Below are 19,804 nucleotides of genomic sequence, written 5' to 3'. Positions count from 1 at the left end.
ATTGCCATGTTCCCCCTGCCCATCCCCCCTTGCTTAAGTACCCAGTGACTTCCTGTGTTCTTTTTTTTTTTTTTTAAAAAAAAAGCTTTTATTTTCATTTTTATTTACTTATTAGATACAGAGAGAGGAGAAGAGAGGGAGACTAGGCATACCAGGGCTCTAGCCATTGCAAATGAACTGCAGATGCATGTGCCACTGGCTTACGTGAGACCTGAAGAATCAAACCTGGGTCCTTAGGCTTCACAGGCATTGCCTTAACCACTAAGCCATCTCTCCAGCCCCTTTCTGTGTTCTTTCTGTCCTTGTGTTGACTGACCCTCAGGTTCCATCACTCTTACACCACCTTGTGGTTCATGTTGTAGCCTCTGTCTCATATTCTCAAGCCTACCTTTCTCCTACTCATACTCACATCCCACACAGCCTCCATGAGGCTTGGTTCCCTGTTTCCTGTACTTCCGTTAACCCTTTTTGCTCTTCAGCCATCAGAACCCATTCATCTCCCAGCTGCCAAAGTAAGGCATCTTGTGGTAATGGCACACAGACTGAGCTCACGTGCTGTGGCATTTACTAGTTGGACGAAGTTATTTAATCTCATCATCAATAAATGGTAATAAGGTACTTATAGAAGAGTTGTTGTGAGGCTTGTGTGGACTCACATGTGCACTCATAGGCACATGTGTGTAACAGTGGGAGACGTAGAGTGGTGCCTGCATGTGGTTAATGCTGTAATAACTGCCAATGTCACTGCAACTTACTACCAAAGTAAAAGTGCCACAATGATTGATAAGTGTGAAAGCTGTTAATTTACTGTTCAAAACAACTGAGAACTGTGTTTAAAGAAATACAGTGGTGAATATGAATCTAAGAGTTAGCTAAGGATAGTGGGTTAATCATTCATGTGAATATTGGGAAGTGAGCTAAGTAAATACTTTCAGGGTAACATTCTTACACTCTTCTTTTTATTATTATTCTTATTAATGGCATGGTGGTACACGCCTTTAATCCCAGCACTCGAGAGGCACAGGTGGGAGGATCGCCATGAATTTCAGGCCAGCCTAAGACTACATAGTGAATTCCAGGTCAGCCTGGGTTACAGCAAAACCCTACCTCAAAAAACCAACCAACCAAACAAGCAGTGTGTGTGTGTGTATTTGAGAGAGAATGAGCAGTAAACACATAAGGGACAGAAGAGAACATTATACTATTTAAATCTCTAGAGCTAAGATGTTCATATTATTAGACAGAATAATTCTGTAGTCTCTGAAAGACAAATGAATGCTTGGTGGGTTGCTGGCAATGTTGTTGTCTGCAGTGTCTGAGAGAGTGTAGCCAGTACCTGTCTGTCCGCAATGTTTGAGCGAGTCTAGATAGCACACCTCTCCATGTGTGGCCTGTAGTTGAAGGAAAACATCCGTTCAGAATTGAGGTGCTGCATGGTAGAGTTGCTGTGTTGGCTGATGTTGAGAAACTTTTGCTTCTGTATGGCCTTATTGAACTGTAAAATTACTAAAATTTCTAATATCATTGTAATGTTTTGTTTCATTTTTCATGTGTATCTGTTTGTGTGTGGAAGATCGGAGGTTAATTTAGGGTGTGTTCCTCAGTTGCTTTCCACCTTTTTTTTTTTTTTTTTTTTTTTGGTTTTCCAAGGTAGGGTCTTGCTCTAGCTCAGGCTGACCTGGAACTTACTATGTAGTCTCAGGGTGGCCTCGAACTCATGGCATTCCTCCTACCTCTGCCTCCCGAGTGCTGGAATTAAAGGCACGTGCCACCACGCCTGTCTTTCATCTTATTTTTTTTTTTTTAAGGATAGGTTCTCTCCGTAAACCTGGAGCTCACCAATTCAGCTAGACTAGTTAGTTAGCCAGCCTCAAGGATCCTCCTATCTCTGCCTCCCAAATTATAGGTGTTCACTCCCATACCCCAGCATGTTAGGTAGGTACTGGAGATCTGAACTGAAATCTCCCTGAGCCATCTCCCCAACTTATATTTTCTTTGGGAACCTTAATATAAGACATAACGTAATTTGATTGTATTCCCATCCCATTATCTTTTGTTCCCCCTCTGTCACCCTCATTCCACTAAGGACCTGCCTGTTTCCAAGTAGTACTTTATCCATTTGGCGGTCTCCTTCCTTTTGTCTTCCTGTGTCTTCCATGTCAAAATGTTGATGGGCTCAGAACAGTCTTGTAGGAGTACCAAGAAGCACTGTGTGGTCATGATTGAACCAGTTGGTTGGTTCATGTCTGGAGGACTGTGCCCCAAAGTATTCATTCCTGTATTCATTCTTTTGGCTCCCTATTCTGGAATGTTCCCTGAGCTTTGGAGGGTGTGACGGAGGAGGTCTCAGAGTTGAGCTGTCAATCTGAACAGCCTCTTATTTTCAGTTTTGATGAATTTTGAGTGTCCTCAGTGTCTACTGCCATCTTCAAACAAGAGCTTCTCTGGCTAACAGTGAGCTCAGCACTCTATTTCTGTCACTTCCTCTGTGGTGGTTCCGGAGCCCTAGCAGCTGTGACTCATCCAGTGCTAAGCCCTGGCTTTCTCCTCTTCTAGCATGTTGGTGAGTCTTGGGTTTCTCCAGTATCCATGACCGTCAAAAGACCTGTCAGAAGATCAAAGGGTATAAATATATCATTTACATAGCTATTTGATGGGCATAGCATCTCCTTTACCTAAAGAACAGTGCGCGCTTCCTTGTGGGGTCTTTGACCTTCTAAGTGATAGGCTTTTAACTTAGTTCTCAGTACCAGGCATGGATTTCCTCCCACTAAGAAGATCTCAGATTTCATCAGAGAACAGTAGGTTACCCACATAACTCATGTGCCACCACTATACCTGTGGGCAAATCTTGCCTGGCTGGTTGATTAAGTAGCTTGCAGGGTCCACTGCTTATTAAGACTCTCCATGACTTTTCTCCCCCAGGAGCCCCACATTGCTCTCCATCACTGTGACAGCTAGTTAGCAGGGATGTGTCTTCCATTTCAGATCCAGTTTGATTTCTGATTGTCCTGTGGCTTAGTGTGTGTGTCTTCGGCAGTATTCACCTTTTTTAAGATAAGGTCCCTCATGGAAGCTGGCTCGGTGATTCAGCTACACTAGCTAGCCAGCAAGTCCTAGGGTTCCTCCTGTCTCTACTTCCCCAGCACTGAGATTACAGGCAAGTGCTTCCATGCCTACCTTTTATGTAGATGCCACCAATCCAAACTCAGGTCTTTATACTTCACAGTAAACACTTCACCCTGAGCTCTCTCCCCTGCCCCATGATGATGTTTCAGTCGTTTCAGCATTGCGTTCATTGGTAGTGATGCTCTGCTCTGCTCCCAACTTTGAGTTACACTCAGGCTTGCAGCACATGGCCATAGTGAGCCTCCAGCTCATCTCTCAGTTCTGGAACTTAAAAAAAATATTAAAATATTTTATTTGTACGTGTGTGTGTGTGTGTGTGTGTGTGTGTGTGTGTGTAAACACGTGTACCTTTTCAGAGCTTCTTGCAACTGCAAATTAACTCCAGAGGCATGTACTGCTTTTTGCATCTGTTTTACATGGGTACAGGGGAATCAAACCCTGGATGGCAGGCTTTGTATACAAGCACCTTTAACCACTGAGTCATTTCCCCAGCCCAGTTTTGGAACTTTATTTTTAAAAATGCAAAAAAAAAAAATCCTTTTCAATCAGTGAAACTTAACAAAAGTTTGTTAAATAGTCAGCACTCTGAACAAAAGCACAAATATTTATATAATTACACTCTAAACCCAAGAAGGCAGAGGCCATCATTACAAATCAAGTCATTCTTGTAGCAAGTTGTTCCAGTAGGAACTTATCTTTTGTTGGTGTTTTTAAAAAATATTTCATTTATTGGGGTGGGGGACAGGCAGGCAGATAGAATCAGTGTGCCATGGACTCTAGCCATTGCAAATGAACTCCAGATGCATGAGCCTCTTTGTGCATCTGGCTTACTGGGTCCTGGGGAATTGAACCAGGGTCCTTAGACTTTGTAGGCAAATGCCTTAACCACTAAGCCATTTCCCAGGCCAGTTTTTTATTTTTTGAGAGGTGGGGGCGTGGGAGAATGGGTATGCCGGGGCCTTTTTTTTAGCCACTGTGAACAAACTCCAGAATTATGCACCCCTTTGTGCGCATGTGTGACGTTGCATGCTTGTGTCACTTGGGTCTGGCTATGTGGGACCTGGAGATTTGAACAAGCATTCTTTGGCTTTGTCGGCAAGTGCCTTAACCTCTAAGCCATCTCTCTAGCCTGTGTTTTGTTTTGAGGCAGTATCTCACTCTAGCCTAGGCTGACCTTGAATTTAAAGCCAGTTCTCCTGCCTCAGCTTTCCAAGAGCTGTGCTACAACTAAAAGCATATGCTACCATGCCTGGTTGTTTTGGAAGTTCTTGATGGATGAGTTTAATGTTTTTTTGTATTTAAGTATATAACCTCAAATACATCTTTTCTGTCCACATGGGTTACTTTAATCAGATACGTGGAGCCTCAGTGTCCTTCTTTAAACACAAAAATACTTTATGAATGGAAATGCTTGAAGTGAATCATTTTTATTGTAATTTATTTCTAAGTCAAGATTTTTGTGAATTGAGTGTCTTACATGTTAGGTGAAATTTACATGTCCTGGTCAAGTGTCTGCTCTCTAAACTTTGCTTCGAGGGCCCACTTTCTTCAGTTGTACCCTTTCGTACATTCAAGTGAAGGGTATGCCACAGAGGAAATGTAGCACCATGTTCCGTTGAAGCCTTTTTTTTCTGTCCTTGTATGTTCCGAGTCCCAGGGAAGCAGAGGTCTAGTGTGGGCTTTAGAGCTACAGTGACTCTGTCTGAGACATAGCATCATGGCCCATCATTAACTTCTGTCATCTGTTTTCTTACCTGTGAAATGAGGCTATTAGTTCAGCTGATGGGATTGATGATGAGATAGTTTATTATTGATAGCTAGGTGTGATGAGATAGGCATGTAATCCCAGCACTCATGAGGCTGAAACAGGTGGAACATTGGGAGTTCAAGGCCAGCCTGGTCTGTACAAGTGAGATCCTATCTTGAAAATAAACAAGGAAACTAACAGGAGGCTGGGGAGATTGCAGTGGTTAAAGGTGCTTGCTTGAACGCCAGCCTGAGTTTGACTCCTCTTTAAGTCTGAATATAAAGTAGTGCATGTGACTATAATTCTAACCCACCTATGTAAATGGGAGGTGGAACCAGGAGAATCCAGAAGCCTGAAGCCAACTAGTGCAGAAACATTCAGTGTGGCAGTGTGCATGTTGGCAGGGACACAAGGAAGACACTCTGTTAAGCAGGATGTAAGGAAAGAATAGACACCCTAAGGCTGTCCTCAGCTCTCCATAAGCCCACCAATGGCATGTGCACATACATGAAGCATTTTGGATAGTATCTGATACTAAGCATTTCATGAATATTACCAATTGTCCCATTGATTTCTAAGTAGGGCCAACTGGAAAAGGCACTTTGGCTTTTTCTATAATCTCATCCACATGAGAACACTCAGCTTTTATGTGGGGTCCGAGGACCTGAACCTGGGTTTCCATGTTTGTGCAGCCAGCACTTTATCTGCTGAACCATCTCTCCAGGCCCTGAAGTTTTCTTTCTGGAAGTATTTTTGTTTTTGTTATAAATTAAATCGTGTTTTAGTAGCTAAAAGTAGAACTATTCAGTTCTTTCTTGAGTGAGCTTTGACTCACCTGTCTTCAGAGGAATCCTCTCTTTCCTGTCATGTGCTTTATTTGTTCCCTTAGTGTTGCTCATTCCTCTAGGCTATTTTTCTTTCCCTGTTTTATTTTTATTTATTTGAGACAGAGAGAAGGAGGGAGGGGAGAGAATGGGCATGCCAGGGCCTCTAGCCACTGCAAATGAACTCCGGACACATGTGCCACTATGTGCACTGGCTTACATGGAACCTGGGTCCTTAGGCTTTGCAGGCAAGTGCCTTAACCGCTAAGTCATCTCTCTCCAGCTCAGCTATTTACCTTTTAATGCCTGCAAAGTCTATTGACGTCATCTTCTGGATTCCTGATGGTGGCAAGTTGTACCAAAAAATTAGAAGGAAAAGTATTTATCAACTCTACTAGGACTTAAATGTGTGACCAAGATGAGAGTGATAGAGCTGGTAAATTTAAATAACTTAAACTTGGGCATTTACTATTGCATGGGGGCAGGGATGCCCCTCAGTGCAGCACTAGAAAAAATTAGTAGATAAAAACATTATGGGCTGGAGGGATGGCTTAACGGTTAAGGTATTTGCCTGCAAGGCCAGAGGACCCAGGTTCAATCCCTGGGACACACATTAGCCAGATGCACAAGGAAGCGCATGCATCTGGAGTTTTGTTTGCAGTGGCTGGAGGCCCTGATGTGCCCATTCTCTCATTCTGTCTCCCTCTTTCTCTGTCAAATAAATAAAAATAAAATATTTTTTAAAGTTACATGAAATTATGAGTCATAGAAGGCAAGAAAATATTTAATTTTCATAGGCTCTCAAAATAAACAGACAAGCATGAAAACAGCCCAAAAATCTGTATCATCAACTTGAGTGAAGCTGACAAGACAGTCTATCCTCAGTAGAAAGTGCTTTGAAAATAGTCTGTGCAAGATGAGGAAGATGGTTGGAAGCATGGTCCTGGAGAGAGACATAAGACAACATGGAGTTTTCTTTTAAAAACCAATTAAGGGGCTGGAGAGATGGTTTAGTGGTTAAGGCGTATGCCTACAAAGCCAAAGGATCCTGGTTCAACTCTCCAGGACCTACGTAAGCCACATGCACAAGGGGCACATGTGTCTGGAGTTCGTTTGCAATGGCTGGTGGTCCTGGTGCGCCCATTCCTGCCTCTTTCTCTCTAATAAACATTTAAAAAATTAAATAGGATATTTACAAAAGTGTGCGTTTAATCCACCGTTCGAGACTTCTGTCCACCTAATATTTTGTTTCTATAGCATCTCTGCTTCTTTAAAAATTTATTTGCAAGCCGAGATTGGGGGTGGGGAATAGGCATGCCAGAGCCTTTTGCCACTGCAAATGAACTCCAGATGCATGTGCCACTTTGTGTATCTGGCTTCTGTGGGTAATGGAAAATTGAACCTGGGCCATCAGGCTTTGCAAGCAAGAACCTTAACCGTTGATTCATCTAACTTACTTCTCATTTTCTATTCATGTTGTCCATAAGGCCCCAGGAGGACAGGGTGGTGGGGTGTAATGTTACTGACACAGGGATGGTGATGCCCCCATCTTTCACAAACTGCTTTGAACAAAGGAAATACATTCATTTGGCAATGATGGCATAAAATTGACCTAGAACTGTTATTCAAAGGTTTCCTGACTTACATTAGAAGTTCAGTACATCAAAAGTATGTTAAATTAATGGTCACCACTTTTCTAGAGTATAGTCCAGTTCTATCAGAAATTATTTTTTCATATTTATGTATGTATTATAGAATACCTGAGTTGGAAGTTGAAGAGGAAACACAAGTTCAAGAGATGACTTTAGATGAGTGGAGAAGTCTTCAAGAACTAACCAGACCAAAGCCTGAGTTCAATATCCGGAAGCCCGAGGCCTCAGTTCCTTCCAAAGCAGTGGTGATCCACAAGTCCAAGTACAGAGAGGATGTAAGTGTTACGTTTTCTTCCATTGGTACTCCCCACTTTTACCTTGTTGGAAATGAGACCCTTTCCAGCAGATTTGGAAATGGAGTATTACTAGTTGACATTCTTATTTCTTTTACTCCTATTTTTGTTTTTGTTTGTTTTAGGGTCTCATTATAGCTCAGGCTGGCCTCAACTTCACAGCAGATCTCCTATCTGCCTCCTGAGTGATGGGATTAAAGGTGTGTGCCACCGTACCCGGCTGGCACTCCTGTTTCTGCTTAAGTGTAATCAAGGATGACAAAAACTACCTGAAACATGATGTTTTGGCAATAAAATATTTTACGCTGGGCACGGTAGCTCACACCTGTAACTCCAGCACTCAGGAAGCTGAAGAAGGTGGATCACCGTAAGGGGTTCAGGACAGAGTGGGCCACAGAACAACCCTATCTCAGTCCTTCCCCCAAAACAAAGTTCATTTTTAGCTAACCTTGGAAGTGCTGAGACAGTACAGATGCTGTAAGCCAGCTCTCTATTCCCACTCATTGTCTTTCTCTCCCTCCTGTCCTTTCTCCTTCCCTATCCCTCTCCCTCTCTTTGATATAGGGTCTTAAACTTGCTGTGCAGTTGAGGCTGTTCTCGAACTCGTGATACTCCTGCCTCCATCTCCCAAGTGCTGGGATTACAGGTGTGTGTCACCATGTCCAGCTTCATCTTTTTTGTCCCTTTAGTAGAAATGTTCTTTGTATGCTGCCATTTCAGAGGATAATCACTCCATGTTCTCGGGATTGTCCACTGCTGTAATTACTGTGGTTCTTTTGTTTGTTTTGAGCCACATCTGACTGTCGCTTGGGATGGTCTCAAAGTCACTATCCCTGAGTTCCAGGATCATATGTGCGCACCACCACAGCTGGCTTATCTTCCTCTACTTCTTGATGAGCATCCTGTTGGGACCCTTTTAAAGCTGTGCCTGAGGATCTACAGTCTGTAATGCCTTTCTGGTTTTGGCAGCATTGTTCCCTTTGCCTAACTGCTAAGAACTTCCTAGTTGCCTGGTAGATTCAGGTGCTGTGCAGTAGCCTGCTATGCTAAGAGTGTTGCTCCATGGCTTCCATTCAGCTTCTTATCAAGTGTTCAAGGAAAATCTCTACTGGCTATTTATCTATTGATGAAGCTGAGCATTTAATCACATTTATGTCCTTTTATAAAACAAGTTATTTATTTGTATGTAAATGGGAGAAGAGGGGCAAATAGACATGCCAAGGTCCCTTGACACTGCAAACTGATACTAGATAATCGAACCCAGGTCATCAGGCTTTGCAAGACATTCTTGTTCTCACAGGCATACTGAAGCATTGCATGGGTAGAATTAAGAGTTCGGATCAGGCCGGGTATGGTGGCTCACGCCTTTAATCCCAGCACTCAGGAGGCAGAGGTAGGAGGATCGCCTTGAGTTCGAGGCCACCCTGAGACGACATAGTGAATTCCAGGTCAGCCTGGACTAGAGTGAAACCCTACCTCAAAAAAACAAAAACAAAAACAGAGTTTGGCTCACTCACTCACAGCTTGAAAGTGTGGTGATGGGGATAATAAGCTTGCTGGGTATTTATTAGTCATTATGTTCAGTTGGGAGTTCAGGACATTGCAGAAATTTGCTTGGGTTCCTTAGATTTCTGTTGATGTGACAGAATTCCTGAAGTAACTTATAAGGAAAGGTTGATCCAGTTTCAGGTCATTTGGCCTGTGGCAGCACAATATATTGTGGTTGGAGCACATGGCAGAAGAAACCTTCCTCACCTCATAGTGGCCAGAAAGCAGAGACAGGAAAAGGTGGGGTCCTACTGCTCTATCAAGGGCATGCCCTGTCATCCCCGGCCTTACTTACCTCCTGAAGGCTCCACCGTCTCTCAGTAGCACCACAGGTTGGGATCATGCTGTTAGCATATAGGTTACTATGGGCCATTTAAGATCCAAGCCGTAATAGTTCTCATTTACACTTAGGTTCATTGCATTCTTAGAGAAGTACTTTCTTTAGAGGGTCATTTGGTACAGTGTCCCTCTGTCTTCTGTTTTGATCATTTTAAGGTCTAGGAGGCATCACTCTTAGGTTTTGAGAAATGGGCTTTACTCTCTTAGAATTCTCTGTGACGTCTTTTATAGCCCATAAGATAACTAGCTGGGCCATCTGTCCATGTTCTCAGTTTGTTTCTGCTATGGGAATGGCAAATAAAGCTTTGTCTCAAACAGCTGTGCTGTCAGCTGACATGTCAGGTAAAAACAGAAGCCTCTTCCTCAGTTCACTCAGATTTGTCCTCCCTGGCTCCAGCTCCTGGGTTTCCTGAGTCATTGGCCTGGCTTCAATGCAGGGCAAGGCCTTGTGGTCCTTGCTTATCTTACAGCATTGCAGAGTTAGAGACTGTTCTTGAAACAGCATAAGCCAGGTTATGGGTTTATTACTTTACTGTGTTCTTGACATCCTGAGAGAGAAGAAAGTCCTGGAATAATATTTCTGATTTGCACTGTTACTATAGAAAATGAGCACTTTGGCCCAGTCAGCTGAGCGTGGAAGCCAGACCTTCTAATCAGTTCAATCATTTTTGCTTTGCCTGTATCCCTTCAGGCAGTAGGGTAGCCTGTAGACCTAACCAGCCACTTACTGCTGGTGCACGTTGATACCGTGGCTTATCATTGCCTCTTACTTGCATGTGCATGTGCCAGTGCTCCTAACTTCTTTCTCTCACCTTTCTTTAAAAAATTTGAGGGGACACAGATATAAAACAGGAACCCTATAACTTGTTTCCAAGGAACTAAAGTGCGCAAGGAAATGAGATTCATCTTGTAGCAAGTTGTAGGATCTCTGATGCACTTTCTTTTCTGGGAATATAGATTTTAAAGTGAGGGGCTATGGCCAAATCAAATTCCATGATACTTATTTATAAGTTTTCTTTTAATAGAAGGGAGAACTTACTTGCATTCTTAAAATGTGAAGGATCTGAACTCAAGCAGTTTTAAAAAGTAGCTTGAGGGGCTGGAGATACAGCTTAGCATTTCCCTGCAAAGCCAAAGGATCCTGGTTCGATTCTCCAGGACCCACATAAGCCAAATGCACAGGGGGCACACACATCTGGAGTTCGTTTGCAGTGGCTGGAGGCCCTGGAATGCACATTCTGTCCCGTTCTGTCTGCCTCCTCCTATAATTTTTAAAGTAGGTTGATATACTGCAGTATATACTGTTTTACAAAATTTAAGTCATGCTTTGTAAATCATGCTGTTCTCAACACATGGAATTTGATAGCCAGCGCCAAGCTGAAAAAACCTTCTCCATTGAGTTTTATTCCTATAAGATAATATTTCATGATTTGTCAGAGTAGCATTTATGAACAAATAAAACAGAAGACAGGCAAAAATTGAAACTTTAGTCCCAGGCTGGTGGATAAAGTCTTTGCCTTGCAACCTGGAATAGACACTATAGTACAGTCATGTATAGTTCAAACGTGCCTAGTGTGGGAAGGGGAGGTGGAGACAGGAGAATTTCCTAGAAGCCCGAAGGCCAGCTGGGCTGCAACAGGAAACCCTGGCTCAAAGTGGAAAGCAAGGACTAACACTTGAAGTGCATGCATGAGCATGCCCCCCCCCCCAGTACATATCCACAAACACCAAAAAAAAAAAAAAAAAAAAAAAAAGCCTTTAAAAATATTTGAGAGAGAATGGTTGTACCAGGGCCTCCAGCCACTGCAAACAGACTCCAGTTGCATGTGCCATCTTGTGCATCTGGCTTATGTTGGTACTGAGGAATTGAACCTGCGTCCTTAGGCTTTGCTAACAAGTACCTTAACAGCTAAGTCTTCTCTCTAGCCCCCTCCCAACAAAAATCTTTTTAATTTCAATAAAATATACTTGAAACATTTACATTAGTCATGTCAAGTCATGTCAAGTCTTTTTTCTTATTAAAATACAAAAATTATAGGTTCAACAATGCTGGAGTAAGACTAAGAGGCCAGGTATGGTTGCATATGCCAATAATCCTAGCACTTGGGAAACTGAGGCAGAAAGATCAGTGAGACTTAGAGGCCAGCCTAAGCTACATAGTGAGATAAAATAAAAACTGAATGGGAGGATGTGTAGCACTGAAACTTATGGAACTCACTTGGATCAGACCAGTGTCTAGCTCGGCAGGTCAGGGCCAGAACACATTCAGGGAGAGGCTCTTTCCAGCCCACAGTGGCATACACATGGTTGGGCATGGGAGTGTCTAATGCTGTGCCCGTGTTTCAGATGGTAAAGGATGACTATGAGGATGAGTCCCATGTTTTCCGGAAAGCCGCCAATGACATCACGTCCCAGCTGGAGATAAACTTTGGTAACCTCCCTCGTCCTGGACGGGGAGCCAGGGGTGGCACCCGGGGAGGCCGTGGAAGGATCAGAAGGACAGAGAACTACGGACCCCGAGTAGAAGTGGTGGTAAGTGCCTGGATTCTAAGTCTTGGATGGCTTACTAAAGAAGGGAGGGGCCAGGGTACTCAGGGGCCTACAGCATTCTAGTTTTGGTAGGTTGTCAGGCTCTTCTTTGAGCCAGGTAAAGTCTGATGTGGGCCTGTTCGGGATGGTGACGTCTACATACATATGTTAGGTAGCACTGCCCCAGTGTTTGCTTGGAGTCCACTGTGTTATTGACTCTACATGGGCTAAGATCTCAGCTGGAGAGAGGCTAGACCCCGATGGCTGCTTCCCAACCATGTCTGATGTGTGCCACATGCTGGGACCATGGTGTTAGGGCCAATGGTCCTCGGGCTTTGTGGTCCTTTGTGATCAGCTCATTCTGCCTCTTACAGCCTTCCCTGCTGCTTGGCCAGTGCTATGTGTCCTGACCTGTTTGCCTTTGATACCACTGGTCTTTCTCCATACCTCCAACTGCTTCCTCACCATTTCTAATATCACATCTCCTAAACCATGCAGGGTCTGTGAACAAATTAACTCTTGCTACTGGATCATTTAAAAACAATTAGCTTGTGTGTATGATGTACGTGTGTGTGAGTGCAGGGGCACACATGTTACAGAGTGTATGTTGAGGCCAGAGGACAACTGTTGGTCCTCGCCTTCCTTGAGACAAGGTCTCATTTGCTAATGTGCCAGGCCAGCTTGTGTGTGAGCTTTGGGACTCTCATGTCTCTTTACCACCCTTCTTATTACAAATGTGTTGGGGTTACAAATACTCTTACTGTATGTCTGCTTTAGTAGGTCCCAGGGATCTGAACTCGGTTTGTCAGGCTCATGCAGTAAGTGCTTTACCCATTGAGCCACCTCATTTGCTGTTCTCAGTGGACAGAAGTGACATCCGCCTTTGCATGTGGCAGGGCTCTCTGTTTCCTACGCAAATGTGTGAACACCCCTGTCCCTGTGACCTGAAACAGGAACCTTTCTGCCAGGACTGGTGTCAGAAGTGTTCCTTTCCTGCCTACTTCTTGTGTGTTAGGAGCCCGGCAAGAAGTATCTATAGTTTAACATAAGCAAGTGCAAAAATGGGTTTTCTGAGTACTCTTGACACCTGGTATAAAAAAAAGATTCATTCAGTGAACAGCAAATATATTTCCATTACTTTCAAGCAACAGCTTGTAGCTGTTCACAGCACATTCTGCACTGTGTTGAAACTGGTAGGCACATGACCTTACACTGCTCACGTGGAGGTCCAAGACTGCCCTTGGCCCCTCAAGCCACAAGTTCCAAATCTGTTCTCTTCCCTCATTCACTGAGGCTTATCTCAAGGAAAGCTTTCTCTTCAGAAATTCTTGCCTAACTGCCTTACACTAGATGTCTGTCCCTTGCTGTGAGCCCTTAATTCCCAGGAGGTCTTGAAGTTCCTCACTTTGACTGTACTGTCTCCTTGGACTGAGTTCATCCTTCTACATAACAGGTGGCCAGCATGTAGTAAGCATAGTTATGCTGATTGGAGGAGGAGGTGTCAGATCCAAAGGGAACCTCAGAAATAGTTTGTGACAGGATCAAAGGGAGATGACTCTAGCTGGAGGGGGACACTATGCTTGCCACCACAATGACCCTGAGGCCCTTCCACTGTGAATCCATGTGTCTCTTAGTGTTTGTGACAGACCCTCCTTTAGTTCCTAGGTGAGCCGGTCACCTGTGTCACACAGCAAACTGCCTGGGTGGGGCAAGGCAAGTCTGCCAGTTTTAAATCTTTCTTTGCTTCTTCAGACACAAGATGTTGCTCCCAATCCGGATGACCCTGAGGACTTCCCTGCCCTGGCCTGATAGCACTTCCCTGCAGCAAAGCAGCACTCCAAAGAGACTTTCTTGCTGTGAGAAGAGTCAGACTCTTAAGAACAATTGACGTTGCTTTCCCATGTCGTGTCATGTCCTGTGACTGCTGTACTCTGGCTCTGTGGGATGTGGAATGGGGGGGGGGGGGTTTTCTGAGGCCATGAAAGCAAGCTCCCCAGGAAGCATTCCCTGAGATGAACAGTGAAGGAATTTCAATGACGTTCAGGGATGTTTAAAATGTGCACACATAGATCAGATAGAACCCTCCAGAAGTACAAAGAGAAAAGAAATCTATAAAATACATTTTTATTGAGACTAAGTGGCATAAGTAAGTCCTTACAGGAATTGCATAGAACTATTAATTTAAAGCAGCACTCAGCCTAGTTTTCCAATGACTGTTCACTCGTAAATCTAAACTCTTCTGAGAAACTTCCTGAGTTATGGAGATAGCCATTGTACAGTTTGTGATCACCACTCTGAAGCAGTAGAAGCCTTGATTTTTAATGGTGATTTAAACTACCTCGTGGTGTCTGTGTGTACGTGCACACACTCCCGTAGGGTACATGTGTGGGTCAAACATTAAAGCATTTAGGACAGACATTAAGATTTAAGGAATCATGTTATTTAATTAGCTAATCAAATGAACCAGTTTCTTCGTAAAAGAAAAATGTATCATTTCTCCCTCAAAACTAGTATCAGAATTTAGCACTGTACTCTCCTAGACTTGTAACCTTCTTGCATTTATCCCATATTATGGGCAGGCTTCTCACTTGGGCCTCACCTCACCCCTTTTATTGCCTCTGATGGAGGTTTGGAGTCAGGGACCACCTCAGAGGTTCAGGTATTATTAACTTGGAACCCTGCCCTAAACAACTGAGACCCAGAGCCAAGCTGCCCACCCACTGAGCTGGGAAGATAAAGAGTGCATGGGAGTGGCTAGCAGAGACAGCTGCAGGCAGGCAGGGCCTCTCACCCCCTCTCCCCCATTTTACTGGAGAGATTGTGAGTGATGGTGGCTTATGATTTTCCCACTTGTTACACTGAGACAACATTGAAGCAGGATCCAAGTACAAGTCAAGGTTGGTATTCCTTGCGAATTTTGTAAAGAGTAAACTGAGTCCTTTTGATTGTGCCTAAGCCACTGTGAAGAGAAGTCACGGTTTTGTTGAATAATCAAAGTTGCACCCTAGACTTGTTACCATCAGAGATGTTTGCTTTGGGCACCTGCCTGCTGTAGTCCTGTTTGTTAAATGAACGTGAGTACTCAGGTATGTCGAGTCAACCAGCTGCTTTCCTCCTGGTTGGTCTGTCATGATGATGAGCCTGGACACAGCACAGTGAGGCTATGTCGTCATGCTGCAGGGTTGAATGACAGGAAGTCATTCTGCCTTACTGTGGCTTTGAAGAGAAGCTCCCTTTTTAGAACATTCCCTTTTAAGTGAATGACACATGAAAAGCCCATACAGAATGCGATTTAATGTTAGAACACTGCATCTTTTCTCAACACCTTGATTTCCCTCACTCCAGTCCTATCTATGTGCGGTGACACCGCAGGACAGGGCCTTGCTTTCTGTAATGAGCTTTGTATAGACAGGCACCTGGGTCATTTGGTAGGTCAAAGGAATAGAGTTTTTGCTTGTGCCTTTGTCTATACTCTGAGTCCCCAACAAAGACAAAAAGCAGAAGCAAAGGGCAGAGGGAGCTGTTATCAGGATTATTCCATTTGGACCTGCACTGAAAGCACAGGATCTCTGAGTTAGTGATCCTTTGAGGGGCTGGGTATAGATACACCATGTATGAGATGGGGCACCCTGGGCCCCATGCTGCTTGTTTGTAACTTAAAACCAGGCAGGTTAACCCAACAAAAGACACCTGGCCCCTGATCCCAGATGGGACCAGGCAAGTTTGAATTCCAAGAGTAGCTGCCAGTACCCACCTCAGGTGTTCAAGTCATGTCTCTACGACAGCAGCTGAAGGTGGGGCTGGGGATGGGGAAGGGGGCCCGATCACTGCCAGACATGGCTTGGTGGCCTGAAGAGACCCTCTTTCTAGAGTATTGGACAAGGTCATGAAACATGTCCTCTACATCTAAACAGGAAGACATGACTCCAGCAGCTCTTCCTTTAGGAGGCTGTGGTCCTGCTCTGACAAGTGACAACCAAACACACCTGTGACCACAGGCTGGGGATCTCTGCAGCTTCTGTTGCTGGGCTGCAGTCTCTGTGGCAGTGGCACGCTGTGGCGGTCTGGACATGTGACTAGTCTGCTTGCAGTGTCTACAGCCTGCTCGTATTGTCATCCCAAGCCAAGCAAGCCAGGAATGCTGTCAGGGTTTCTGACTTCCTGTCATGTCTGCTCTCCCAGAGCTTATGCCCTCTGAGCAGGGTGACAAGGTAAGGCCAGCGGTGGTCTTTGAATCTGTCCCTGGCCTGTGGGGAGTGCTCCAGAGCAGCCACGCCACAAGGCGAAGACAGACAGGATGCACTCTCTTCTGAGCTGCACTTGCCACACACAGGCCCACGTGTCTCCAAAGAGCTTGTTTCTGCCTCAGAAGAAAGATCTTCCTGTGTTTCTCATGGCTGCTGTCCCTGGCTAGGCAGTGTCACCTCTGTTTGCAACATGTCCTGGGGCTGCCTGGGACAACCCAGGGTGGGCTCCACATGTCAGGCTGGGCGTCATCCCACAGTAGCCATGTTTATGTGGAAAGGAGAAAAATCAATAAAATCTCTGAAACCCTTTTGTTACATACAGTACTTATTACCACAGTCCATATCTAGACATTTTTCCTTGGAACCCTGTCCTTCTGGACTTTGCCAACAGCCACCTCCTTGCACTCGAGGGTGCCATGTCCTGACCTGCAACCACCGAGCAGAACCTCAGTCCACCTCCTGGCCCTCAGGGTGCCCCACCATTTTAGTTGTACCCTTCGTGCACGTCAGTACATCTTTGAAGCCTGGAGGGTGAGCCTTCTACCCGAGGCTCCCTTGCCTGCACCTGTGGCACAGCAGGGTTACTGGTGGGAAAAGCCCACCTTTTTGGTGGCTGCACTTCCCCTGTAACTGCCTTGTCACCCACAGGTCAGGTAAGCAGCAAGGGCGATGGCAGCGAGGGGAAGAGGCAGAGCTTTCCTGAGCCCTGTGTTCTTTGCAGGCACTACCAGCTGCATGACTCTTCCCTTGGACAGAGCTGACTGGGGAAGGGAAAGGGCATGTGGACAGGCCACAAGCAGGTCAAAGGAGCCCCGCCCCTGCCATGTATGTGTGATGTGTTGATGCTTCAGCTGCCTTCAGCACCACCACCAATGAGGCACCGGAGAGAGCAGACCTCCGCTCCAGCCCGTCTTCACCCCTCCAACGCCACTGCTTCAGGAAGGCCTCTTCCCAGATGACACGGCTTCCTGTTACTTGATGACAGGAATGCCCTCAGTCAAACCACAGAAGTGTGTGCACCTAGCACAGCAACACTGGGCAAGACAAGCTGTGTAGGACAAGCGCAGCAACTGCTGCCCTGAAGCATAAAGTCGCCTGCAAGAGTGCCCAGGTCCCAAGAGGCTATGTAACTGGGAGCACACAGCCACTTGTAAATTAGGGATGCCTGTCAAGTGGGAACTAACTTGTGCATAAATCCTACCTGCAAAGGCACCAAGGACACTTGGAGGGTTGAGCACCACCCAACCCCATGGTCCTGGACTCCCAATGACTAGTCCTAGCATACTCTGGAGTTGCAGAATGAATCACCTGGACACTAGTTGCTGGCCTTATGTTATAGCACTAGTGGAGAAAAAAAAAACATCTGTAGAAAGTCCCAAGTGAACTTGGGACTGCAGAGGGATCAGAACATGCAGTTCTGGAAGTGAGACATGAGAGTGTGGGGACGGACAGTGTACATGTGAGTTCTGGAGGCAAGGGACGGGAGCGTGGGGGTGAGTAGTGGACATGTAAGTTCTGGACGTGAGGGACAGTACATAGGGGTGAGCAGTGAACATGTGAGTGTGGGGGTAAGCAGTAAACATGCATTTGTGGAGGTGAGGGACGGGAGCATGGGGGTGAGCAGGCCTGGGAAGTGGGTTCTATTTGGAGGCAAAAAGAACTAGGAACACCAGGTGACCAGTGCGGGAACTCAACAGTGGTAAGATGGAAAGTGTTGGGAATGTTTACTGAGCATCTCCTGAGTGGCAGAGGGTCTTGGAGCGACTAGCAAGCAGGAGATGTATACTGCAGGGTGGTAAGAACTTCTCTGGGGCCCACTGTCACCTCACTGTTGTCGGGAGATAGAGGGGCTTCTGTGATAAAGGGTCCAAGAAGCTCATCTAGCTTGGGATTGAGAGGCTGTAAGTGTGATAGTTTTTCTACCCCAGCGATGCCACGGGCCGACACCCAGAGGAGGAAGAAAGCAGAAACTTGCTGAGACACAGGTGTTAGTCAGAAGAAATAGCCTTACGTTGCACCGGGGAGGGATTCTGGTCGAAGAATGGTGCTGTAGATCTGAGAGAGAACTCTGGAGTCTAGGCTCTGCGGACTCCAAGCCAGATTAAAAGTCGGTCTAGAAAGGTAACAGCCCGAGACAGCCAGCCATCACTGGAAAAAGGAGAGGGTAAGGGTGTCGCTCAGCTCTGCACCAGGGCCTGCCACAGACGGTGCCTCTAAGAACAGGCCAGCCACTGGCCTAATCACCAAAGGCTCCCTCCTGCCCTGTTGCGCCCCATCCCACAATACCAAAAGAATGCTCAATTTCTACTGAAGGACATGTCCACCACAGGCCAGCCTAAATGTCTCCTGTGTCATCTGGTTGGGTCACAGTAGACCCTCCCCACTCAGGGCTGGGGATGATAGGCACAAGTGATTATAGGGCCATGCCATGGCCAGGCAGGAAGGCTGGACCACTCAAGGCCTGCCCGCATGACTTCTGTACCCTGCCTAAGTTCTGGAGGTGAGGGATGGGAGTGTGGGGGTGAGCAGTGAACATGCAGTGCTGGAGGTGAGGGGAGCATGTTCCCCTCACTTCCCCTGCCTGCTGCTGGGTTAAAGCAGAACAGGGTAAGGAACTCCTCTCTGCCTCAGCAGGGTCCCCAGAGCACCTGGGGTAGCTTTCTGGATGCTCATACCAAAAGTTCTGCTTGTCAGCTCTTTCCAGGAGGGCCAGCATGACCCTCTGGTATTGGCAGAAAACTGGAAGAATGGGAGTGTTGTGACTGTCCAGTGGCTAAGAACCCTACTGGCGCCCGGTAGGTGGGTGGGCAGCAACAATGCCAGATCTCCATTCTTTGGAGAGTCCCACACAATAAAAAATTGCTCTGCCTGAAAAGCTGTCTTGTTTCATTCTCACACACACCACAGCTCCTTCACCCACTCCAGATCTACTTGATCACTGGGAGGATCCACGAGGCCACATTTAGTGCCTTTGTGGCTGGCAGTCCCTCCAGGCAGGGTTTTCTTACCTAGTGGTTTCCATATTGACAGAGCACTCGTCATCCAGGAGCTCATCAAAGCCATGCAGACTTGCTGGCAAAGAGACGAGACACAGTTAGACACAAGGCAAGGTGGCAGGTGTGCTATAGGGGTGTGACAAGCCACTGCCCCCAAAGAGGGAGCTGAGAGAGGAGCCTGGAAGGACTTGCAAAGGGCCCATTTTCTCCCCCAATGACCTTGAGAGAAATGGTGACCCTGATACAGGGTTGTAATGTGCCCAGCACTTATAAGACAGAATGCCCCAAATAGGAGTAAAGACTTGACAAAGGGATGGGAGACCCATGTGTTGGGCTCAATGTCATTAACCAGGTCACCTGTGTAACAGCCCGAGACAGCTGCTAATGAAGAGGGAGGACATTTGCAGTCCTTTTGAAAAGCATTACAATATTAAGCAGTACACGTGACTCCTATATGTGCCAGTCTTAACGCTGTCACGAGCAAATCTTCACTCCTCTAA

The 19,804-nt window shown here is 45.8% G+C and overlaps 1 protein-coding gene across 1 annotated transcript in view; it reads left to right on the top strand.

Annotated features, from left to right (window-relative positions):
• The window catches only part of Habp4 (hyaluronan binding protein 4), a 43,020-nt gene extending 26,395 nt beyond the window's left edge, over positions 1-16,625 (top strand). Inside the window, exons 6-8 of the mRNA XM_004656852.2 lie at positions 7,456-7,627; positions 11,879-12,064; positions 13,814-16,625. Of these exons, the coding sequence (XP_004656909.2) occupies positions 7,456-7,627; positions 11,879-12,064; positions 13,814-13,870 (415 nt within the window). The 3' untranslated portion in view covers positions 13,871-16,625. The remainder of the gene's footprint in view (positions 1-7,455; positions 7,628-11,878; positions 12,065-13,813) is intronic.
• Positions 16,626-19,804: the final 3,179 nt, after the last annotated feature.

This window comes from Jaculus jaculus, chromosome 2 (assembly GCF_020740685.1).
Source record: "Jaculus jaculus isolate mJacJac1 chromosome 2, mJacJac1.mat.Y.cur, whole genome shotgun sequence".
NCBI lineage: Eukaryota > Metazoa > Chordata > Mammalia > Rodentia > Dipodidae > Jaculus > Jaculus jaculus.
The sequence above is the reverse complement of the archived record's forward strand: the minus strand, read 5'-3'. Positions and strand labels throughout refer to the sequence as shown.